Consider the following 25,618-nt stretch of genomic DNA (forward strand, 5'->3'; position numbering starts at 1 on the left):
TGCGCCGGTGCGGACCGGGGAGGACGAACCACGTGATTTCACGTGTATCTTTTCTCCACACATCCACGGAGCTTTTGAACTTGAATCGAAGAAACTATCAAAGGCCACGTAGTGAGCGCCTTCAAAAAATCCTGCTTCCTCCACCCGTCCTTTGTTTTCCCCCCACCCACCCAGCCTCCCGGGCCTGCTGTCCTGACGCTGGGTGTCCACTAGGTGGCGCTGCGACTCCACCGAAAAAACCCCACTCTCCCAACTTGACCGCGATGACGTCACGCGAGTCTGGAGTATCAAGGCCACTTCCACGCCGCGATTGGTCTGAAAATCACATGACAAAGTCTCCCAGCATCCATAATTATGTTCCTGATATTTTTTTTTTGCACCCCCCTCCAAAAGATGTCAGCATCTTACTGTCCTTATCCTGCCGGAGAAATTCCGCAGTTCGGAGCAGTGGAAGTCACCACACGGCCACTGTGTCTCTAAAAAAAAAAAAGAAAAACAAAAAAAAAAAAACAAACAAAAAAAAAACTACAACAACAACATGTCATGTCCGAACAACATAGCGCCCGGTAACTTCCTGATGGATTCCTTAATGGGAGGATCATCTTCATTCAGGGCAGAGGGTTACTCCAGTCACCCCGGGATGTACGTCCACAACGCCGCGGACTACGGATACTCAATGATGAGAAACATTGGCAAGGTCGGACCTTCCCCGCTCTCCAAGAGGGACGAGGTGCTTCCGGGCGCCGCGCCGCCCGCCGCCTTCCAGGACTCGCCGTACCTGTCCACGCAGCTGGCCCCGTGGAGCCCGGGCTCCAAGAGCAGGGAAGACATGCAACCTGTTGCCCAGTGTTTACAGCCCTGCGCCTTCCCGGCGGGCAACGTCAAAGAGGAAGCGTTTTGTTGCCACTATCAGGATGACAGCAATAAGGGCAAGGAGACAACGGAGCCGGCCGTCTACATCCGGCTTGGGGACAATGGCTGCGGGCCCGAGCGGGGCGCCGCGTCCGCCGGCTGCTTCCAGGTGTACGACGGGGAGAGGCCGCCGCACGACGAGCGGCAGCGCTTCCCTCAAGGCTTCCCCCTGCTCCACATGGCCACATCTGTTGAATCAGCTGCGGCGGCGGCGGCGGCGGCGGGGGAGGCTGCGGCGGCAGCGGTAGCCGGCCGCGGGGAGACGGGCCGCCAGGCGCCCGGGGAGCGACCCAAGGAAGACGACGGTCTGACGGGGAAGGAGGAGAAGGCCAAGACTGACAGCTGCTCTGATAACTCGGACGGAGATTTAAAAGGTACACCGTCGCTGCTGCTGCTGCTGCTGCTGGTGTTGCTGCTGCTGTACACACACACACACACACACACACACACACACACTAGCACACCCCCTCCACCCCCTATTCATTCACCCAAACACATGCACATACACACATTCTCGCACACATATACACACGCAGTCGCTGCTACGTGAAGCTATGTCAGCTTGCAGAGGATTGTGGAAAATAAAGCTTCGATTAAATAAGTGGGCGTCGGTCGCGGCGGCGGGGACGCGGACGTGTTCGGGCTCGGTTGACAAGCGTCAGCCTCTCACGGCGGTTATGGGGCCAGGGGCATTTAACACCTTTCCATTAATGTGAAAATTTGAGAAGGGCCGTAATCGTTGAAATAAACACGCCCGTGCATACACACACACACACACACACACACACACACACACACACACAGATCATTTCTCTGACATCAAGCTACATTTACGCTTCCGGGTGAAGTCATCGAAAAATTGTGTTTTTTGCAGAAAATAACATTTTATTATGGTGCTCGTAATTTTACACATTTCAATCTCTGTAACACAACTAACATTTTTTACTCTAGCCTGTACTCTGTCCTTTTTCCCGTCTATGCGGTTATTTTGGTTGACAGTTATATATTTGGGCGACCTATCTTTTTTTTCTTATTATGTTATAAATAATAATCCCAATTTGTTTTTGATTTTGTTTCTGTTGATCTACCCTTTTCTTAGCTTAAATATGCAACAACACTTTAAACAAATCAAGAAAGTAACCGGTAAAATTGAAATGATTATTTTCATTATTATTGGATTATTGTGGTTCAGTAGTTGTTGTTATTTCGTAATTATTACACATGCTTGTTGCACTGTAATGGGTATTGCGTTTAATATGCCTGTTGACATAAGTCTGCTAATGGAATATTTAATTATAGATATTTTGTGTGCGTATGTATGTATGTGTGTGTGTGTGTGTGTGTGTGTGTGTGTTTGTGTGTGTGTGTGTGTGTGTTTGTGTGTGTGTGTGTGTTATGCTTATGCCGTATTAAATGTTTGCTTATCACTGCACGTGGACCAAGCACTGCGCGTCCACATTGAGATATTTTTTACAGGTCGTTTTACGTGCTCTTATTAGGCGTGTGTGTGTGTGTATGTGTGTGTGTGTGTGTGTGTGTGTGTGTGTGTGTGTGTGCCCTTGAGTCCACGACCTAGTTAGGGAATTCAGCTAGAGGAGCATGATTTTTCTCTTATTCACCGACATTCCTTGTGTGTGTGTGTTTTATGTAACACTGCGGAGAATTGTCATTGTTTGGCATCCGATGGAAGCGGAAGCGCAATTCAATGCGGACCAATAAAAATGTAAAAAAAAAAACCCTTCACACTCATTTGATAGAATTGCACGGAGGCTTTTGAGCGCGTACTTTAATTAGAAAGTCCAAACGGACCCGCTGCAAACCAGCTGGATAAGATTTTATCCAGATCCATATTTATCAAAATTTTAAGCTGCGCAAAAAGCTTGTAATCACACTTCCTGGATTCTCCTTTCTTTTGTTTTGGCACAAACCGAGCGACAAGTCCACACCCAGCTCGACTCGTTCCTTTTACCTTCCCTTTCATACCTTCCACTCACATGTTGTTGTTTTTTTAATATTGTTATTATTATCATTGTCGTGGACGCCCCCCACACCCGTGGGCCTATATATGCATGCAAACACACTCACAGACGCCTTTTCCAGCCTTAATGTTTCTCGCTATTTTATATCAGTGGGGCGGGAAAAATGAATACAAACATGCTTACAACCGAGTGAGGAGGTGAAGCTGGTCATATAGAGATAAATATATGCGTCTTGATGCAGTAATCTCCACGTTTCCATCTGATGGATGGGCGTGTTCAGCTGAACTGATGCTGCACGCCATCTTTGCACGGATGACCGTTCGGATTTGACTACATTGTTCTCTCTGTGCATCTGCATCTTTCTAGATGATTCATCCGCGGAAAAGACGACGGGAAGCTGGTTGAAAGCCAAAAGTGGGAGGAAGAAGCGGTGCCCTTACACAAAGCACCAGACGCTGGAGCTGGAGAAGGAGTTCTTGTTCAACATGTATCTGTCTCGGGAGCGCCGCCTGGAGATCAGCCGGAGTATCAACCTGACCGACAGACAGGTCAAGATCTGGTTTCAGAACAGACGCATGAAGCTGAAGAAGCTCAACAGGGAGAGCCGCGAACGGGAGCAGGGCGCAGTTTATAACTACTCCTGAAATACTCTAAGACACACACACACACACACACACACACACACACACACACACACACACACACACACACACACACACACACACACACACATATCAACACAACACATATAGAAAAAGCATGCACTCGCATCTTATACTCTTTTACACCTTTTATTTATTGTGCAAACACACACATTTTGCAAACACACACACACACACACAACGTGCCTTCAGCAATCATCTCTCTATGGCGCTGCGACCCTTATGCAGGCTTGGCTTGCCTGGAGCCTCCAGGTGAACACTTGCAGCGGCGGGATCCTGAGGTGATCACACCTTATCGATAAGTTTTTTTTTTTGCCTTTTTTTTTTTTTTCTTTTATCAGTTTCATCCGGACCAACGGGGCTGCACTCTGTAAATAAGCCCGCCAAGTCAAACAGGCTCACCCCGAAGAGCCACAGTTGAACGTCTCACCACATGTGCGGCTTCGCACTTGCACACCGTGCTCGGCCGGGATGATCGAGACACGTCCGGTGGTCGGTGCCAAAAGCAGTCAGGGGATGGAGGGGAAAGGAAAAGGTATTACCAACTTTGTCCTCTCCCCCCTGGCAGAGCAGTGGAGCCGAGAGGGAGGGAGAGACACTGCGGATGAGAAAAGGCGATCATGGCAGTTTTAATAGAAGTGAGAGACCATAACGTTGATTTAAATATTATCCAGGTGACCACAATAAGTCAAGGTCATAAAATTCTAATGTCAGGTTCGCCCTGGAAAGCGTTGGGGGTGGATTTTATGATCTGCAAATATAATGTGCCGCAGCAGTAAAGATGCGTTTAAAGGTGTGTGTGCGTGAGTGTGTGTGTGCGTGTGTGCGGAGGAGGGCTAATCCACACAGCAGAGACTGCAACGTGCAGGATCCCAGCGAGGCGGTGGGCTGGAAGGAGCCGCCGTCTGCAACCCGGGGATAATGGAGCTTCATTGGGGAAGTGGAGATAAGGAAGATGGTGGATAAAGAAATATATAATAAATAAAAAACAAGAGGAAGAAGAAGAAGAAGAAGACGAGGGGCGTCCACAACCACACGGCTGCGAGGACAATAATAACAACAAGCGCCGCGGGAAAACACGTGTGGTGGAGGTGGAGGAGGGGGGAGACTTACCGCACCAGGAGGCGCCTGCAGGAGGCAGCTTAAGGTAGGACTCACATTTACATATTTTCATATCCTGCTTTGGCGCAGCCGCCAGCCCCGTCGGCTGGAGCGCGTCTGCTCGCACCCGTAGCTGGTGGCACTTTGCGCGGTGTTTACCGGCGCGCTGCTGAGTCCCGTCTCTGTTCTCCCCCCCCACCCACCCACCAACACCACCACCACCCACCCATCCCTCATGATGCTTTGCTGAATATCTGACACTGTGCTTGCGCGTGTGTGTGCGCGGATTGCTAATGCGCTTGCTGTTCGCCCGGAGGAGGGTTGCGTGCGCGGCGGTGGCCGCGCCGCCGCGCTCGCCTGTCACGCACGGAGCTGAGAGGGGGATGCAACGGAGAGACTTCTCGTGTTGACTTAGCAAATGAGCCACGGCGTGCAAACTCATCCGACTTGTCTGCAGGGTTGGGAGAGGAACCCGCCTGCAGCCCTGAGCTCTCAGTGTATTTGTGTGTGTGTGTGTGTGTGTGTGTGTGTGTGTGTGTGTGTGTGTGTGTGTGTGTGTGTGTGTGTGTGTGTGCCCGCGTGTGCTGGGACTCGTCTCTTTGTGCTCCTCAGCAGTGCTCACTCCTCAGAGGCTTTCTTTCCTCTTTATTTATTTATTTATTTATTTTTAATTTTTTTTTTTTAATATAAAACACGCTTTATTGTCTCTTCCGTGGATTTGAACCCCCACCCCCTCCTTTAGCGCGAAGCTGAAGCGTGGTTTAGGTAGTTTCATGTTGTTGGGGTTGGCTTCCTGGCTCGGCAACAAGAAACTGCCTTGATTACGTCAGTTCGTCTTCATCAAGGGCACAATTTCCGCTGAAAATATCCCCTCGTGGTCACCCAGGTACCCCAACACCCCCTCCTCCCATGGCATTGTAAATGAACTGGGCTGTAATACTTGGACAGAGAGCTTTTCTCCCCCCTTTTCTTTCTTTGCTGTTATTTTGTGGCGGGCAGTAAACGCTTCCGGCGCTCGGAGAGGGAGAATGGGTTGTAAACAACATGGGGTAAAGTTTTAGATTGAGCTGCATCTGTCATCAGCACGGACGGATGGACGGATGTGTGTATGTATGGACGGATGGACGGATGGAGGGATGAATGGATGGATGGATGGATGGATGGATGGATGGATGGATAGACTGATGGATGGGTTGATAGGCAGACGGTCAGGTTGACACCGAGTGAATGCTGTGTAATTTGAAATGTGTGGAAACCTTATAGCCCCCAAAGGCCTCTTATCAACTTTCACCGTCTTCTAAAAATACTCTTTAACGGGGTATCCTGTCTCCCAGGCGCGTCGGAGAACACACGCACACATGCACACACACACTGACACATACACACACGCACACTATTTGAATATCATGAAAAGTTGTTTCTGCGGAATTTTCGAACGAACTTGTCATTTTTATATTTCAGTCTAACAACCATGAAATTCACTGTACAGTGTGTGTTTTTTTTCTTCTTTATTTTTTATTTCTGTCTGCAAACCATAATGTCACGCTGGTTGAAAGTCGATGTGTCGCAATTTATTTTGCCCGTTTTCTTTTTTATGTACGGTAATAATTCATCGGTCGCGAAAGAGACGAAACGATGCGATTAATCGATTTAATCGCTGCCTCTGTTTGTTTTAATCCGTTTTTTTATTTTAATTTTTGGAGACTTTGATCGAGTTTGCAGCATCCTGCGTGGCATATTATCAATTTGGTTAAAGTCGCCACACGCTTCAATATTTAATAATATTCTGACTGGCATTATCGCTGTATAATATGGGTTGTAACTTAATTTTGGAGTTTGCGATGGTGGTGCGCCTCTGAGCCTCACAGGCCCAACTTGAATGTGATTTCAGCCCTTTGGATGACCGTGTGCAGAGCAAATGCTTTTGCAGATGTGAGTAATATACAATTTACATCGGGCGTATATAGGGACTTATAGGGGGGCGCTGGTACTTCATTACAATATTTCCACGGATATTAATCCGGTGAAAGCCTATATCTGACTCTCCTTCTACTTCTCTTTCGCTGCATCTGGAAGAGACAGTCTGGAATCCAAAGTCACTTTCATTCATCCGTGTGAATGAGCGTCTCCCCCCGGAATGCACCACTGACAAAGACTTTACAGCGCCGCAAACAGCCCCGAGATTCGCCCTAAAACCATATACACATAAAACCATCTCTTCCAGCCGGCAGTGTCGCCCAGGAGCTGACACTTTGGACGGTCACTTCCTGGCGGTGGGAGACGTTTGGGGGCTGCCGGGCAGCTGATCAGACATCAGCCCAAATATTGCTTCTGGATATTTTTCAATTCAAAAGAAAATATTTCTGCTTTGAAAATGTCTGGGTGACGAGAAACCTGGATCTAATTTGGAGGAAACGGGCGGAGAAATACTATAAATTCAGCTCGTCAGCGGAAGATGTTATTATCCTTTCTTTTTTGGTTTAGAACAACAGTAGCTGCTTCAGCTTTTATTTTTGTCGTAAAAGGAACACAAAACGTCGTTTTGTCTTTGGGATGCTGTGGAAATGACAGTTCGGGATTCGGTATGGCTTTCAGTTAAATGCAAAAAAGGGGTAAAGCAAAGGAAACACACCCGAAATTGAACAATTCCGGACGAAATGTGAAATGCTGCAAAGGTGTGTTTTCCGTTTTTCCTCGTCATCTGCTCAGCGAAACGTCCGATGACCTGTGCGCCGATATCGACCCGGAAAAACGGACAGCAGAGCTGTCTTGATCAATAAGTCACCGATCAAGAATTATTATTATTATTGTTATTATTATGATTACTATTATTATTATCTTTATTGTTATTATTATGAGTATGAGCAGCTGATCTGACACAAGCTTTTTATAATTTGCAGTATCCATTTTCCACACGGGCAGAGGCGTGTCTGCAGTCCAAATCTTGCTCTTGTACACACACACACAGACTCACACATGCACACACTAATTTAATCACACTGCGCAATGTGGTTTTCATTTGCAGTTTTAACGGCGCCCGTTTAATCCGGATAGCCCCGGCGCGCAAATTGGCAGTTTGTTTTGCTGCGGGGAAAATTAGGCCTACATTTCATCGTACTCGTGTGTGAGGAGCGCAATGTTTCAAAGCACACACGCGCACACAATATACGTGCTGCAGTCTCATGGATGGTGGTAGGGGTAAATTAAAAGGGAAGTGTGAAACCGTGATGAAGGTAGATGCCGGGTGCAGGACAGTAGGGTCACCGTGTGTGTGTGTGTGTGTGTGTGTGTGTGTGTGTGTGTGTGTGTGTGTGTGTGTGTGTGTGTGTCGGAATTCGTATTTCGCAGCTCTGTGTCAACTCCCGTGGGCGACGAGGAGACGTGTGTTTCGGTCACCCGAATACGGGATTAGGGATTATCTGAGTACCAGTTGGTTCTGAATGGGTGGCTTCCTACTTCATCCGCACTCCTTGGGTTCTGGCCCGTCTGCACCTGTCTGACACGAAAAACTCGGTCTCCGTGTCACCGCTCCCTCCAGACATCTATGAAGACCAATGACCGTTGCCTTGACAACCACTATTTATAATTTTTTTTTATTCAATTGTTAAATTTAATAATCACACATTGACAAAACAAATATGCGGTCTGTTGCAGCGGACTGCATGGTGATCAATTCCCTAAATCACCTTTTTGATATATTTTACGATCCGCTCAAATAATTACTGTGTGTGTGAGATAGTGAGTTTGTGTGTGTACGTGTATGACTTTATTCCCTAAAAATGTCAATGTCTAAATAGGGGTGCACTGCGGCTGCGCGGGCAACCCCCCGAAAAATATCACCTTCTCCCCGCTGTGACTTTCACGTTGTTTGTCGTGAGGCGTCCGCTTAAAATATCACTTGTTCACGGCCGCATGTAAGCAGTTTACATCTGTGCCGAAACGCCGCCGTGCACTTGGATAAACTTTCGTCCTGAAGGTCCATTTCCATGCGTCACGGCGGCCTTAAGTTGTCTCATCTGTCCCCTTTTATTAATGGAAAAGTGAAATAACGCAGCGGAGGAAAAAAGGCCGAGGAGGAGGACAGTCCGAGTCGCGATGAAGAAATATATAATTCGAGACCTCCCGACAAATCTCGCATTCATTTAGCTCCTAATAAGATAAAAGCCAGACACACTCTATATATAGTCCTAAAGGTTGCATGTGTGTGTGTGTCTGTGTGTTTGTGAGGGTCACGTGTTTTTTTCCTGCCACAGCTTCTAAAGAAGCTTTTACATCCAAAGTCAGAATGGATATTTTAATCTGTATAAATAACTTGTGTCGATACTACACAATGTATTTCCCACGCCAAAACCTGGAGGGTTTTGTCACGCTGGTCACGTGACCATCTGTAAGGGCTCCACGGCCAGGAAACCCACGGTTGGCGGGGAAACAATTGGATCGGTGTGGGTTGGACTGCGAGATCGTATTTAAAAAAGAAAAAAGACACGAATACAAATAAATACAAATGCAAATACGGTAAAAATAAAGACAAATTAACAGTTTTCACCATCATATCACTTGTTTTTATTGTGGAGAAACAAGGATACACAAAAGGAGTTCCAATATACTCTCGTGATGACAAATTAGATTTTATCTGTCGTCTAGTTTTGCGCGCTAATTGCGCCGATATCCTAATTTATGTGCACATAAAGACGCAAACGCGTCCGCGTCTACGATACGAGCGCTTTTATATAACGTGTTTATATGGCCGCCGGCGGTAATAAACTGAGGTATGGAGGAGCAAAGGAACCACGGTGCCAAACAAATTAGATTAACTCCTCTAACCTGGGAGGGTTAATGCCTCCTAAAACGGACCCCCAGAACCGGGCTCTGTGCCGCAGGAGTGTGTGTGTGTGTGTGTGTGAGTGTGTGTGTGTGTGTGTGTGTTTGTGCGTTTTGGAGCGGGTCACAGATGCGCCCTATTTCTTCTTCGCTTCTTCCAAACTGCCTTTATTTTTAGCAGTGCAATTTCAGTTTAGTCTTTTTCAGCGCGGGGTCGGATTCGGCGAATTTTCCAAATGAGTGGGTATAAAGTCAAAAGACAAGAAGCGTAATTACAAGCACGTATTGCTGTGGAGTTAGTACTCTACGCCCGCTGCACAAACCACGGTCTGCTGAGATACATTTAAAACCCAGTGGACCCCCGCCACCCACCCCACTCCAAAAAACTGTGCCAAATATGGAGAGATAACTGGACCAGAAATCGTGGACGGAGGAATCGGAATTAGATATAACGCACGTCTGAGATGGGGGAAAAATGGGAAATTATTTTTCCAAATGACGTCACCGGCCAAGATTAATTTAAACGGAGGTGTAAACATTTGCAAGTTGGGGATTTTGTGATATATATTTACAAAATAGAATAAAATTGAAACTAAAAATGTGGCGTTTCGGGAGTAATTGCTGAGGGGAAATGTCCCTCCCGGCTGCTAGCTTGAAATTCCACAAGAAGTCCAGGTATTAGACGGGTACCGGATTTAACACCCACCCACCAACAAAAAACGCAAAACAAAAAAAAAATATGTACAAATACAAGTCCCCGACACTCCGGCACGGCGTCGTATCCCGCGTCACCATCCTGCGGCGGCCCGGGATCTGCGTGTGTGTTCCCCTGCAGGTAGAAGTTGACCCCACGGCGTGCTTCTCGGAGCCGCCGTGGAGCCGTGGGAGCCGTGGGGTCGTGCCTCGCTCGCCGCAGCCGGGGCTGAGGAGTGTTTCCCAGCCTGCTAACTGGCGTGGGGGTGGAGAAAGAGCAGTAGTAGTAGCAGTAGCAGCAGCAGAAGCAGTAGTAGTAGTAGTATTGCAGGATGAAACCGTAAACGGTTGCTATTAGATATATAGAGGGATATAACGTTATCCTCCCCCTATGAAAGCTTTCATCTAGTTAGCCCTTTAACGAACCCTTTTACCTCCCCTGATCTATCCCCCCCACGCCAACTCCACCCCACCCCACGTCCACGGCCCTTCTGCACGATCGGAACCGTTTTCACACGGCGGCGCCGGTTTTTTATGTTGAGTGAGGAAACCCGAATGCGGGCTTTTATTAACGACACGTTTATGAACAATCAAATGGTTCCTCGTTAAAATTTATTGATGGGCATTAAAACGTGAACGGCCACTTGCTGGATATAGCCGCTGCAGCGGGCTGCCTGTCAAGAATCCCAATCCCCCCATCCCATCACCACCAGCCCTCCTCTGCTATCAGCGCGGATCATATTTAAGAATACCCCTCGTTTTATTTTTATTTTAAAACACGGCAAACTTTATTGTCGGCGCCCCGCATCCTTTCCTTAACCCCCCCCCCCCCCCCCCCCCCCCCCCCCACACACACACACACACACCCACACCCAAACCCACCCAGCCCCGGCCGGCCGTCTGTGCCTGCGTAACCGTCCGCGTCTAGACACAAATGCAAGTTATAAACCTCCCCCTCGATCAAAATGCTTCAGATCAAACGCGAAAGGGCAGTAAAATATCAAAAAATAAAACCAGTCGAAATTGAATAAACACTCTATCTAATCCCGTAATATTATCCAAAGCGAGGCTTCGGCGGATTTTCCCCCCACAGACAGAGATTGATTACGCCGTCAAATAGTGCCTCGCTCGGTCTCAGTGCGCAGGTCTGCACTGCGACTGCAAAGGGGAGGGGTGGCGGCTGGTGTTGCTGCGCGGAAATCCCGCTATTGGCGCTACAACGTTGTGTTTTATCTCTAAATGCGAGCCCACCTTCCGTCGTTGTCGACTTTACCTCTAAGGTGTCCCGCGGGGAGGGGGGTGGGGGGGAAAGGCAAAATAAAAACACGAAATAGTCCGTGGTTTTCAATCCGATTTGGGTGCACCGATAGCCCGGTGAGAGCGGCGCATTGATCCACTGTACAATTTTTGTGGGGGTAAATATAATCACGTGTCGGCGCGGCAGCCAATCGCAGCCCGGGAAGCGTTGAGAAATAATTACCTGCCTTGATTGTTCTATGGCTAGATAAAAAAGTACACATACACTCCATATAATAATCGGATGCATGTAAAAGAGTCGGGGAGGCTTCGACATGTCGACCACGGGTCCCATAACTAATTATTATGTGGACTCCTTGATCAGCCATGAAAGCGACGACGTCCTTGCGGCGACTCGGTTTTCGGCGCCTGCTTCGCACCCGTCCGGCCCGCGTCCGACGTCCCTAGTGCCGGAGTGCGGGGACTATCCTTCCTGCAGCTTCGCACCCAAACCCCCCGTGTTTTCCACCTCGTGGGCCCCCGTCCACTCCCAGTCATCAGTGGTTTACCATCCATACAGTCACCAACCCCACTTAGGCACAGACTCGAGGTACATGCGCTCATGGCTGGAGCCCATTTCCGGCGCCGTGCCTTTCCACGGCTACCCGGGGAACGGCCGCCACTACGGGTTGAAGCCCGACGCCTTCCAGGAGCACAGAGCCGGCGAGTGCCTCGGTTCTGGCGGACGGCCGTATCCGGATTATCTGTACTGCTCATCCGCCGACGTGCGCGACAAGACGCAGCAGAGTCTCCCGTCTCCCGAGTCGGAGCTCCTGGCGTCGGGGAAGCATAAAGAGGAGAAGCCGGAGCTAGATCCCAGTAAGTTCAAGCTCCTTCCAAGTCTTTGGGTGCCGTCACCTCTGCGGTTTTTCTTCTTCTTCTACTCCTTCTCCTTCTTCTTCTTTGAGATCCTTAACAGCATTTTAACATCCTGCACGGAGGTTGCAGGAGAAGGGGGTGGGGGTGGCGGCGGGGGGACACCAGAACTCGGACGGATTCCCCCCCAAACCCGACCTCCCCCCTCCCCAGTGTCGGCGCAGCTCCGGTCGGTCTCTGCCTGGGGGGGGAATTTGCTTTAGGATCCATAAAAGACAAACGCTACCAGGCTAATATTGGGGGCTGTAAAAGCAGACCCGGGGTTGTAAACGTGGACTCGGAAGAGGCTGCAATGTGGAGGGATACCCCCCCACACTTCCCCAGAACCGCACGCAATGTCGCGCAAGGTGTTCTTTTTTCCACGCGGCAGCCTTGCAAACCCATGCGTGGACCGGAGTCCACCCGCAAACGTCCCTTATTTCTCTCCCTTTTGCTTCTAATTCTGTTTTTGCGATCACATTTGGACCTCGACTCGTTATCTGCAACCCTTGTTATCTGGCCCCCAGCCCCGGATTATTATTATTATATTTAGAGTGCTTTATTTTGTACTTAAAAAAACGAACACAAATCAAGTGAATGACATAATAACGAGAAGGTAATATGCATATCGTTGCATATGAAAATGCCCCCTCCTCCTCTTCCTCCTCCTCACCACTACCACCACCACTACCACCCCAGCCCTCCACTCCTTCGGCGTCCAAAAACACATTCACATGACTTCCCCCGGCCAACTTGAGGAATGTAGGGACACAGGACTTTCACCGCGGACCTGCAAAGGCTTGAACCGCCAGCCTTTTTTTATGGGCCAATAAAGTGAATAAGCGCATTGAGTATTTTACGATGTTCCTCACAAGTTAAAGGGGGGTGATGGTGGTGTGTGTGTGTGTGTGTAGGGGGGGGGGGGAGCACACGGAAGCACATCGGCTTGGATAGTCCGAAGCTGGAAGTCCGTCTTCCTTGTGTTTGATATTGGCTCCTGTGTCTCCTTTGTCAAAAAATTTAATGATAAAAGTACCGGTGTTACAATTCCCACTGCGGCCATAACACGCGTATCCACAATTATCAGTATTTCTTCTAGTATTTATCCTCTCCACTGCTGTTTGTTACTGTTGCTGTTTTCATTTTTACAGATAACCCAGTGGCAAACTGGATACACGCCCGCTCCACCAGGAAGAAGCGATGCCCGTACACAAAGTACCAGACTCTCGAACTGGAAAAGGAGTTTCTGTTCAATATGTACCTTACCAGGGACCGGCGCTACGAGGTGGCCCGGGTCCTGAATCTGACCGAGAGACAGGTCAAGATCTGGTTTCAGAACCGGCGAATGAAGATGAAGAAAATGAACAAAGAAAAGAGCGACAGCAAGGAACAATAGTGCGGACTGCGATGAGACCCCCCTCCCCACAATAAAAACCACTAGACACATGGACAGCACAGACGACTCCCCCCCCCCCCCCGTTCCATATTTATCACTTTGTGGGATTTTTTTTTTATTTGTATTAACTTCCAGACTGCCTGATGCTGATTATTTTCTAATGCACATTTATGTTTTTTTCATTTAATAATAATAATAATATTAATAATAATAACAGTAATACTATTAATAATAATGATAATAATAATAATAATAATGATAATAATAATATAATAATGAAAAAAAAAGAATGGACGCAAGTCCACCTACTACAGTACACCTTGCTTTTCACTACAGAGAACCTTTTTGTAAGATAAATACAACAAGTACCGTTTGGATGCGTTCAAAAACCTTCCGAAGTGAGAGAATACTTGAATTCTTTTGAATTTCACGATCCCATAATTTATGTACCTTAACATGTTTACTTCCTTTGTACGTTGTCGCGCAGGTGTAATATTTTGTACAGAAACATCTGCGACCGGAGCTTGCAAACGATTTCTTCTTTTTTTGTGATAGTCGTTGCTGTATTTGTGTACCTTTATAATTTCTATTTTTTATTTGACTGTATCTTACCGCGTTCATTGTAGAGTGTAGATTATAGATCTCTGCAAATACAAACATAACCACATCACCTCCCCCCCCGTGCGTGGATTTTGTGTTCAACCTGACCCGTGTATGTGTGTGTGTGTGTGTGTGTGTGTGTGTGTGTGTGTGTGTGTGTGTGTGTGAGAGAGAGAGAAAGAGAGAGAGAGAAACATTTACAGATACAACGAACTGTTTTTCGGTGGTTCACGGTGTATACACACACACACACACACACACACACAAACACACACACACACACACACACACACACAGACGCACACACACACACACGAACAAACACATATTTGCTTAGTATCAATATGCCGCGCTTTGACATCGGTGCTGTAAACAGTGATGCGTTCACGGTGCTGTGGAACGGTCGGGCGGGGCCGGTGGAGGCTCCGTCCATGTCAAAACCGCGTCCGGTGTATTCTTTTCAATTAATTTACATTTTAAAAACGTTGCCCCGCATCGTATGGGAGCTGGTGGAGGGGGGTTGTTGCTGCTTTTACGTTCATTCAGATATTTGAGGAGGAGTTTGGGTCGACGGAACACATGACTAGTCTAGTCTATTAAGGAGAAAAAAAACAAACGTGAAAGTTTCGTGGGGGCGGTGGGGAGAGTGGGAGTCATTCTTTCCACCCGTGTGTTCCCTCTCTGATTCTGCGGCCGGTTCAGTGGCCGAGCATTTTTTCTAGTTTATTTATGTAATTATTTAATTCTTTATTTTACATAAATATAGGTGACACGAGACTCGACTGCGCTTTCACGTTGAGATTACTTCTAGATATTTGATTAAAAATAATTTTTTCGGCGAGCGCTGTAAACGTCTCACCGCCGAGTATGTTTATACACGGGAATTAAAGGTTTCATTTTAAAAAGTCCAAAAGGTTGTCCGAGCCACGGAGGCCAGATTTGACTCCTTCTCCTTTTTTCTTTTTTTTTTTTTTTTTTTTTTTTAAAGTGAGAGGTGATTTCTCATGGCCCGCATTTGTTTCCTGGGATTGGCCTAAATTGCCTTTTTGTGGTGGCAAACAATAAAGACAGGATGCTGCAGTTTCAAAGCCCAAGCCAGTGCATTTCCGCTCCGCGCGGACAAAAAACGCCACTTTTACAGCCGCTGTTTGGAGCTCGGCTGTTTGTCTCAAATGCAGACGAACAAAGAAAACTCGACTAACTGGCTAGACGTCTGGGCTAAATTACTTTACGATTTTAATGGACGCTGGCGGAGGGCTGGTTCAAAGGAGAGGCGTTCAGGGGACTTTTTTTTATCCTTATGGGGAAGCCCGAAACCCTTGCTGTCCTACATCACGAGTGCTCTCTTTAAATAATAAAAAAAGAAGATCAATTTGATATAAAGCTGTCAATAGTTATTATGCATTAATTACAGCGCTTCTCACGCTCCGGGAGAGCTCGGTGTTATCGCGAGGTCTGGGCTGACCGACGGGAATTAACAGTCCACGGGGATCGATTCGTGTTTCCGTGCGGCACTTCCGGCTTCTTGAAAGTGCGTGGATTTTGTCGCATGGCTTCATTTTTGGATACGGTCACGCAGGATTTTTGGACAAATGGGGAAACATTTTGTGGCCACATCAGAGCTCGCCTCTGATTGGTGGAATCCGCCTTGTCGTGGCAGTATTTGAACGCTAGATGACGCTGTTGATCCATGTTTTGAAGCAGATCTGCGTCTCCAAATGGGCTTTTTTTCAAACTACTTTGTGGCTTGGCTGAAAAATGAAGAGTAATACTATCGATGACAAAATGACAGATATGGTCACACACCACGTTTTGTGGGGAGAAAAGGCCCCGGAGCAGCGAGCCGGTGCTGTGTCGAGGTTGAAAATTACCTGACAAACAACTTTTAAAAACATTTTTCATCATTTTGTGTGTGTGTGTGTGTGTGTGTGTGTGTGTGTGTGTCAGTACTCAAAGGAATCTAGGGCTTTGCCACAGCCCTTAGAGAAGAAATTCATCTTAATATCGACGTATTTCCACGCGTGTAATTGTTTAACATTACCCTCCTCATGACGAGCTTCAATATCAATAAAAACGGACAGAAAAGTCCTCCTCTCTTTCTGCACCTTAGTGCATTTATCCATGTTACAAATAGAGGCTTAAAAATACTGGAATTAGAAAAGAAAACACCAGAATCAAGAAGTTGGCACAGGTGCGATTATTTAATCACATTTGCATCGTAATGTCCCGACAATAAATAGAAAAAGAGAACGTCTCTATAAATGAGTAAAATGTTCAATAATAAAAATGATCATCATGATAAAAATATAAATAACAATGCATAATATCAACCCCCTCGTTTACGTCAATATTTAACGTTGTAAAGTCATCAGCAGCAGTGTGGTCCACAAGATGTAAATGTGTGCGTTTGCGTGCGTTCTCGTGCACACGCGTGCGCAACAGTGATTGGCAATCTGCATATTTATAGAGTGTGAAAGGTCTATAAATTCGCCCGGCGCGCCTTTCATATTTTACGATGATGTGTATAAAACGTCAGCGGCTCCGGCGGCGGCGGCTGTGCGCCGGCGTGTTTGGACTGAGAGCCCGAGCTGCCGCCGAGCGCGGGGCGGGGGGGATCCGTGCGCGCTGATCGCAGCTAAATATCCAATGTAAAATTTTATGAAGTCGTCCGTGCGAGAGATTTATCTTCGTGCGGGTTTTACGGGGTCAGTAAGTGGCACCCACCGCTCATAGGTCGTGTTTGCGTGGGCGTGCGGCGGTGTTTTACAGCGTAGCCCCGGCCTACCCCCCCCCCCACACACACACAGTGTCACGCCGAGCCGGACGTGCACCGTCGCCACGCACATTCTCGCACACACGCGTAATTGCCACGTGTGATTCCTATTACGCACTATCCCCCCCCTTTTTTTAATCCTTCAGGAACTCGCCCCACGGGTCCCCCGTGGAGGTCAGCCGCTGGAAATGAGACGTGCGTGACCTTCAGACGAGCGAGGAGAGAGGAAAGCCTGCTCCACGCACACGTCCACGCAAAAAAAAAATACCATCGAGAGCGAGATACACTATAAATCCACACCGGTCGCGTCCCCATTCCCTGCTCCACGCTGTGTAATCATTTCCCACAACTGCTTTGAATCGATCACGTCACACCCACGCATGTTTTATTTTATTTTATTTTATTCTATTTGTTTTATTGTTGAAAGCCTCCTGTGTGCGGCGTCTCTCAAGGTGGATCCATACGCAGGGCCCAGGGCGTCTGACCGGTCGTGGAAAGATGAAGGGGGTGTGGGGGTGGAGTGGAGTGGAGGGAGGTGTGGGGGGGCGCCTTTGGTGGGGGTGGGAAGCTTTAAAAAAAAAAAGGAAAAGAAAGAAAAGAGCCGCTGTCTGTGACTGTGCCGGCGGAGCGCGGTGAGCTTTAACTTTAGATAAGGCGCATCCGAGGCACATGCATGAGCTGGGACTGAGCCTGCAGGAGCCGGCGAGGAAGGGGGGAGGCAGAGAGAGAGGAAAAGGAAAGGAAGAGAGGAAAAAAAAGGAAAACAACAACACCCCACTCAGGACCGAGAGAGAAACCCGACGAGAGGAAAGGCTCAGAGAGAGTGAGCTGCCGTAGATTGTCCAAAGGGGCAGCGTTTCTCCCAGTTCCGGTTTGTCTGTCTGTGCGCGCTGTGCGAGTTGGGACTAAACAAAAGGCTGCCATCGTCCACCAGGAGATCCTCCGCCGCCACAGAGCCCCGTCTGCTTGATGCTAGCCGAACATGAGCTCCTATTTTGTCAACCCTCTTTTTTCCAAGTACAAAGGCGGCGAGTCACTGGAGCCAACTTACTACGACTGCCGGTTTCCACAGAGCGTCGCCCGCAGCCACACGCTGGTGTACGGACCGGGCGCCGCCGCGCCGGGCTTCCAGCACCCGTCCCACCATGTGCAGGACTTCTTCCACCACGGCACCACGGGCATCTCCAACCCGGGATACCAGCAGAACCCCTGCGCGCTGGCGTGCCACGGAGACGCCACCAAATTCTACGGCTACGACGCGCTGCCGCGGCAGACGTTGTACGGCGCCCAGCAGGACGCGAGTCTAGCGCAATACCCAGACTGTAAATCGTCGGGCGGCTCGAATCCCGGAGAAGGACAAGGCCACTTAAATCAAAACTCCTCTCCCAGTCTTATGTTCCCCTGGATGAGACCCCACGGTCAGAACCATACCATTATTTCCAATTCTTGCCGCCGCCTATGCGTGTGTGTGTGTGTGTGTGTGTGTGTGTGTGTCAGTGCATGTGTCTGCTGCTTTTGCTTGAACGTGACATGTGAAATACAAGCGTGGCTCTGCACTCTCACTGTGTGTGTGTGTTTTCTCTATCCTACATCGTGTTTTTTTTTTACTTGCGTGTCCGTGGGGTGCAGGCAGCCGGGCCCGGTTCCGGCTTTTTTTTTCCTCCTCACGCAGCTTCGTGACAGGAGGTGCTCTCAAGACAGTTCTCGTAGACGTTCACGCGACTCTAATGGAGGCAGCGTGGAGAAGTTTGAAACACGTACACTGTCAAACACACACACAACAGTTAGAAACTTAAACGTGCACCCGGATCTTGGAGTTGCAGGGGGAAAATCTGACCCACAGGCCCGTAACCATGACAGCGTCGTGGATAGTTCCCCCTCTCATTCATGGATCGTTGTGATCAAGGGTATCAGACTTATCCAACACCCCCCACCCCCTACACACACACACACACAAACACACACACACCCACCGCCCCCACCCACCCCGCAGGTGTAGTCCTCATTTTTATCCAAGAGATTTCTATCATTTAGTCTGTTGTTGACTTATCTAATGTATTCCTAACATTAAGTACCTTTTGTCTGTGTGCGTGTGTGTGTTTAGGTGTGTGTGTGCCCAAAAATAATCTCAATTTGACTCGTCCGCCTGGCCTGTTGCTGGTTAAAAAGAATATTGATATGTATTTAAATAACAAACAAACAAACATCCGCTTACATAAAATGTGCCATCAATGAAACAAAGGCGGCTGCTCTGATCTTCTAATCTGCGGTTTATCTTTTAAATCCAGTCCAGTTTTTTTTGCTTTTGTTTTGTTTTGCTATCCCATAATCTGACACAGCGAGTCCAGGGGCACAATTTGCATCAGACAGCTGATCACATCTGCAGACAGCGGGCCTTTATGTGAAAGGCGCCACAGCCCGGAAGTCGCTTAAAAAAACTACTCTGTAGTTTTCTCTCCCAAACGAGTTTTCTATTGGGTATCGAGTTTGGGGCTAAGATGGAAAAATAAAACCAAAATAATCCAAGTGACACCAAATGAAGATTCGCAGGGATGGAGCTGAGCCACCGTTGCGTTCAGTCCCGAGAGGAAATCAGAAACCCTTGCCAGTTTTTTCCTCTCTTCTCTTCTGTAATAAATGTGTAATAACGTCGTATTTGAGTGTGGCAGCGCGCTCGGCCCCGGCTAACCTTCTGGCTTTATTTCGTTCAAGCCCCAGGAAGACGGAACGGCAGGCAAACCTACAGTCGCTACCAAACTCTCGAACTGGAGAAGGAGTTTCTCTTCAACCCTTACCTGACCCGCAAGAGGAGGATCGAGGTGTCCCACGCCCTGAGCCTCACCGAGCGGCAGGTGAAGATCTGGTTTCAGAACAGGAGGATGAAGTGGAAAAAAGAGAACAACAAGGACAAATTTCCGGGTCAGAGAGGGGAGGCTGAGGCCGAGGCGGAGGAGGAGGGCAACGAGGACGGCGAGGGGGAAGAGGGCGAGGAGAAAGAAGCGGAAGAGAAAGAGGAGACCAAGGAGTGATTTTATGGTCCTTTTTATGGTTATATGGCTGAAAAACAGGAAAAAAAAGGAAAGGTCTCTTTAACAGATGAAGAGTCACAAGGAGGCAGAGAGCGTCGACTTTACGACCACCCTTTCATTTTGTCAAGAGGGAGCAGGAATCCCACCAATAATTCCTGTCAAATCGGCGAAAAATACCCCCAAAATCCTCAACTTCCCCCCTACCCCCTACCCCGACTCCATCTCTCTTTTCTCCAGATTATCCAAACGTGATTCGCAGCGCAGTTCGGATTAAGACGCAACACGATTCGAAAAAAAAAAAAATGAAATGAATTTCAAAATAACATAGCACTGTCGCCCTTGCAAAAAAGAAAAGGGAAAACGAAACCGCATGTTTGCTTATTATTTCTTCTTTTTTAAAAAAAACTTTTTATGTTCCCACAAAATTTGCTTTTAACGATAACCGTACGAGAAGCTAGCCAAATAAGCAACGAACATGGCCAACCTGTGTTGTAAATAGACGATCGCCTACATTTAAAAAATAAAAAAAACACACAAAAAAACTTTAATAATAAAAAAAACATTTCAAAATAAAAGCCGTCAGCTAAATGTAGGCTTATAACTTAGTGTGAGTGTTAAACCGTCATCGCAGTTACATCGGCCGACAGCCCATGTATAAACCACATTTTATTATTATTATTGTTATTATTATTATTTTATTGTTACTGTTTTACTCGTCTCCATGTGAACGGCCGAGACATTATCTCCTCAGACATGTTTCTTTTTTTTTTTTTTTTTTTCTAGGATGACCAGGGAAATGCAATCGTTTGAAATCCTTTGATGCTACCTAAAAAAAACCTGGGGAAATTGCAATAGAGATTTCTGAATATAGAGATTTCATATGGTTTCTTTTTTATTTTAATTATATAAAAATGTTCTATATCGACCTTATATGATTAAGTTATGTATGTAGCATTTACCCGATTATACGACCGTACACTCGTTGAGGACAATTCGTGGGTCTCAGCTGAAAGCCAAGCAGACAGTTGTGAGATTGTACTACCTAAAGCCAGAGCTCTGCCCCTGGGGGGTCACACCCCCACCGCTCTGAAAGCAAGCTACTCCCCAACAACTAAAACTGCCTATAACGCACACTTACTGTGTATGATAATACCTGCTACAATTACAACGAATTTAAAATACCTTCTTCTTCTTATTATTATTTTTTTGAATTCTTATTTTAATTATTTCCAATGTGCTGGTGATTATAGCGTAGTTTGTTTTTTGCACTGAATATAATCTTTATGTACGTCTTGTTATATATTGATGTTAACAGATAATAATATGCTCGTTTCCTGGTGTTTCTCCTGTAAAAGACGAAAGTTGTGTGTCCGAAACCCTACCACGCCCCGCCCCACTCTACCCCGCCATTCTCGATGTAAAATCACGAATAAACAAGATGGCTCACAATATAATATGTTTATTATTATTTTTATTTTCATTGATAAGACGATACAGAAATACCCACTTCTTTACATAAACACATTGAAAAACATAACAAGTGTGTGTGTGTGTGTGTGTGTGTGTGTGTGTTTCCGCGTCTTGCACACTTCAGGCTTGTTTGCGTTCACTCGCCGTTGTAATAACACGCCGTGGACGCGCAACATCACCAACCCGGGGGTCCAGTCAGTGCCAACGCGCGTAACGCCGCTGCCGGGAAAACGGCCAAAACATGACACAGTGCGTCTGATGTGCTGACGTTTTGTCCCCCTCCCTTTCCCCCAATCCCATCCACCCACCATCGCGTGAAATACCCACGGAGTGTGAATGAAGTTCGACTCATTGTTAAATTTGGATTATGAAAAGAATCCCTTGGCAGGATTTTACAGACGTTCGCCTTTTAAGGCCAGATTATGGGTTCCATTCACAGCCCCCACCCACCCCCACCCTCACCACACCCTCTCCGAGGCCTTGGCTCGTTTTTGATTCATCCCTTTAATATATTAAACATATTTACTATGTGTTTATTATGTGGAAATAATAATAATAATGATGAAAAAAACAACTTCCTGTCTGCAGGGAGGAAGAAGAGCTGTAATGAAGGCTGGGATGAGTCACGGCTTGTTTACGAGCGCACGAATAAACACGTGGCTGTGTTTTATTAACAATCGCACTCAAACACCGGGGAGGTTTTATATCATCCCAGGTGTGTGTGTGCGTGGATGTGACATGCAAGCGCTTGTGTGTTTGAAACCTGTCCGGCAGACAAACGAGTCATGGCTTTGAAATGAAACCCGGGGCAGGTACGGTAACACCGTCCGGCCGGCGGGCTGCGTGCACAGACGGGATCAGACGTGGGCGACGTGAACACACACACACACACACACACACACACACACACACACACACCACCCGGGGCGGATGTAGAACCGGTCACGGGTTGTTTTCTTTTTCAAAGAAAATAAAACATCACAAAAACGTACCATTGGTGTTGCTACTTAGCACTTTCCGGGATGGTCTCCACCATCTTCAGCTCCATCTAGGTTGCTTTTATTCAATTTATTAATTTTATTATTTTCTATTTTATTCTATTTTCTTTTTTTTCCTACTGACCATAACTTTTCCATCACCCCTCATCCACCTCCACCTCCAGCCGTCCCCGTCTGAATTATTCAATCCGTCCGCGTCTAGTCTTTCCTGTCCTTGATCCGTGGAAAACCATCCGCTCTTAGCGCCTCACACACACACACACACACACACACACACACACACACACACACACACACACACACACACACACACACACACACAGACGAATGTTCCCACCCGTTCCAGAAATGATCATCACCTTGAAATGAAAATATTTTTTGCAGGGTCTGCACCCCACACCATGATGCACACGTGATCAAGCTGTATTATCATATTTCTTGATCATTATTGACTTCTTATTTTACTTTCAGAGAAAAGTTATCTTTAAAATCGCAATGAAACACAGGAGAGGCTTCGGCTGGTTGTTGTTTTTGTTGCTGCATATTCTCCCAAAGCGTAAGAATAAAAGGGATGGGAACGAATGCGTTGAACTTCCTGTTCATTCCCCCATTTCTGAACCTATGTATTTGATTCCCTTATTACAAAACCGGTATTTTTCTGGACTGCATCTGACACCTAGCCAGCAGGCCCCGGTGGATTTTGAGTCAGAGAGATTTTTTTTTATTTTGTTTATTTATTTATTGTGCTTCCTCTTTCTTCTTAATAACCCGCGATGTTTATTTCCTTATTTGTTCGCGTGCACTCATCACGGAATTCCGGATGTCACAGCCATTCGTCGCCGCGTATCAGCTAATTGTGAGTGTATGCTTGTATGTGTGTGTGTGTGTGTGTGTGTGTGTGTGTGTGTGTGTGTGTGTGTGTGTGTGTGTGTGGAGGGGGGGGCGTTGAAAAAAAACCCACTAAAGTTTAGTGTACCTGCTGTAAACTTTATTGGCGGTGTAAAGGCAAGGCTCGGATTGGGCCCGGGGGTCTGCGTGGGGGGAATCACGGCCTACAGCATACCCACCCACGCACGTCCGCCCGGCTATTTTTATTTATTTAATTGTTTGTTTGTTCATAATTTATTTATTTACAGAGATTGTGTGCCGTGATAAAGCTAAAGTTGTGCTTCGGTTGGGCTTTGCTTTGACTTCTCCTCTTCACAGCCGACCCTTTTCCACGGGACGTGACCCTGCTTCACGACTTCAACGTGTATTTTATTTTTATTCATATATATATATATATATATATATATATATATATATATATATATTTAATGTCAGACTTATATTTGTAGTAACTCAGTTCGATGATATACGTTGCCCCTACCAAAAAATAGAAATAAAAAATCCCAAGTTTTGAATCTATGACGTTCGCCAGATGGGATTCGCGTTGGGTTTGACGCAGTTTCCACGTTGCGCACCGAGGACAGGAATTCGGTCCCCGGTTCGAGTTCCGTCTCCATCCGGGATTTAATTTGAGAAAGCAGGGTCTAATCTAATATGGGATTATGATTTAAATAGATCTGATAATACACGCCTCCTCCACCACTTCATCCAAGCCTCACACACTATTATCGGATTTTATTTATTCCCTGTGTTTGTACTGTCATATTCCCCACACACTACGGAAAGCCGTGACCCCCCCTCCCCACCCGCAATGTGCGTGGCCATTTTCTTAGTTTTTGTGCAGAGGGTGGGGTGGTGGGTAGAGAGAGAGAGAGAGAGAGAGAGAGAGAGAGAGGGAGAGGAAAGAAAGAGAAGAAGAAGAAGAAGAAGAAAAAACCGAAAGGGGAAAGATGGGTGCAAACATTCCTGGTTGTTAAAGGGAGAAATTTACAGCTGAGTAATAAAAGTTTACGACTGAATCCCGCCTGCGATTGGCTGCGCCGGCCCACGTGGCCCGCGCTCTATGAACATGAACTTTATGCTGTTGTCTCTTCCCCGCTCCTTCCCTTGCATCCGCAGCAGAGCCGGCCGGGGCGGCAAAGCTCTTATTTCCTTACTACGAGCTTGCAGTCGTTTTTATTTTTATTTTTATTTTTTTGGTGTTGTTGTGGGGATGGGTGGTGGGGTTGGGTGGCGGGGCGCTGACTCATGCGATATCCATCCGACCTCCGACTTCCTGACGGAGGGATCTCCGGGACGATCACCCGCGTCCGCGTCCTCCGGAGGCAATAAAGTGGCGATCGGAGGAAGGGAGGAGGGAAGAAGAAGAAGCAAGTCTGCAAGAGAGAGAGAGAGAGAGAGCGTGGGGGGGCAGACCCCCCCCCCCCCGGCTGAATAGACACGGACTTGGTCTGCTCGCCGCCCCTGGATGTGAGCCGCGCACGGCGGATGCGCGTCGCGGATCGCAGCGACGCGACGCTCCGCGCCGCGCCGCGCGGAGCCAGCCACGGTAAGAGCCCGCCTCCGGTATCCCCCCCTCCCCCCTACCAGCTCAGCGCTTCGGGTTGTTTTGTGCGTAACGCTGCGTGTGTGTGTGTTTGCAATCAGCTGGAGGCTGCTGAGGTTGGAAACGATGCAGACGAGCGTGTGTATGCGTGTCTGTGTGGGTGGGTGTGTGTAAGAGAGAGAGGGTTTGCACTGTAAGGCAGTGACCTGACCTGTGGCTTGGAGGCTGCTGATGCCACGCCGCGCGTCCCCCGGATGCGTGCTGGTCAAAGTGGGGCTGACACGGGCCGTGAATTATATTTTTCCCTGTGTATGTGTGTGTGTGGAGCTGGTGTTTTCTGAAGATAGTAAACTTGTGTCATCACACACAGGCCCCTCTGTGACTGCACAACTCTCACACACAAGCACTCATGACTGCTCATTTATTCGCGCTTTGCACACTTGTTGTCACACGCTATCTTTGAATTCTGTACGCGCACGCGCGCGTGTGCATGTGTGCGTTGGGGGGGGTTACCGGATACACACACCGGTAGCGTCCCCTAGCGACCAGAGGCGCTCGCATGTGGAAGTGGGCGTGTGCGCAGACTCGCTGTTGTTTTA

General features: G+C 47.6%; 4 protein-coding genes across 4 annotated transcripts in view; all 4 read left to right on the forward strand.

The window, feature by feature from the left end:
* Nucleotides 1-5,069, forward strand: hoxc10a (homeobox C10a). The gene is made up of 2 exons (XM_086141374.1): nucleotides 1-1,286; nucleotides 3,258-5,069. The coding sequence occupies exons 1-2, from the start codon at nucleotides 539-541 to the stop codon at nucleotides 3,533-3,535; spliced, it is 1,026 nt and encodes a 341-aa protein (XP_085997500.1). The 5' UTR covers nucleotides 1-538; the 3' UTR covers nucleotides 3,536-5,069.
* Nucleotides 5,070-11,034: 5,965 nt separating this feature from the next.
* Nucleotides 11,035-14,389, forward strand: hoxc9a (homeobox C9a). The gene is made up of 2 exons (XM_086141377.1): nucleotides 11,035-12,283; nucleotides 13,471-14,389. Exons 1-2 carry the CDS (start codon nucleotides 11,740-11,742, stop codon nucleotides 13,713-13,715), a joined length of 789 nt encoding a protein of 262 aa, XP_085997503.1. The 5' UTR covers nucleotides 11,035-11,739; the 3' UTR covers nucleotides 13,716-14,389.
* A 3,288-nt stretch (nucleotides 14,390-17,677) lies between these two features.
* hoxc8a (homeobox C8a) lies at nucleotides 17,678-24,272 on the forward strand. Its single transcript, XM_086141378.1, has 2 exons — nucleotides 17,678-18,506; nucleotides 19,801-24,272. Exons 1-2 carry the CDS (start codon nucleotides 18,071-18,073, stop codon nucleotides 20,115-20,117), a joined length of 753 nt encoding a protein of 250 aa, XP_085997504.1. The 5' UTR covers nucleotides 17,678-18,070; the 3' UTR covers nucleotides 20,118-24,272.
* Nucleotides 24,273-24,836: 564 nt separating this feature from the next.
* The window catches only part of LOC147214362 (homeobox protein Hox-A3a-like), a 32,116-nt gene continuing 31,334 nt past the window's right edge, over nucleotides 24,837-25,618 (forward strand). The window contains exon 1 of the mRNA XM_086141381.1: nucleotides 24,837-25,022. The gene's annotated coding sequence lies outside the window, so the exon portion shown is untranslated. The remainder of the gene's footprint in view (nucleotides 25,023-25,618) is intronic.

This window comes from Fistularia commersonii, chromosome 34 (genome assembly GCF_037954325.1).
Source record: "Fistularia commersonii isolate RoL2024-O1a breed Wild chromosome 34, RoL_Fcom_v1.0, whole genome shotgun sequence".
In the NCBI taxonomy this organism is placed as follows: Eukaryota; Metazoa; Chordata; class Actinopteri; order Syngnathiformes; family Fistulariidae; genus Fistularia; species Fistularia commersonii.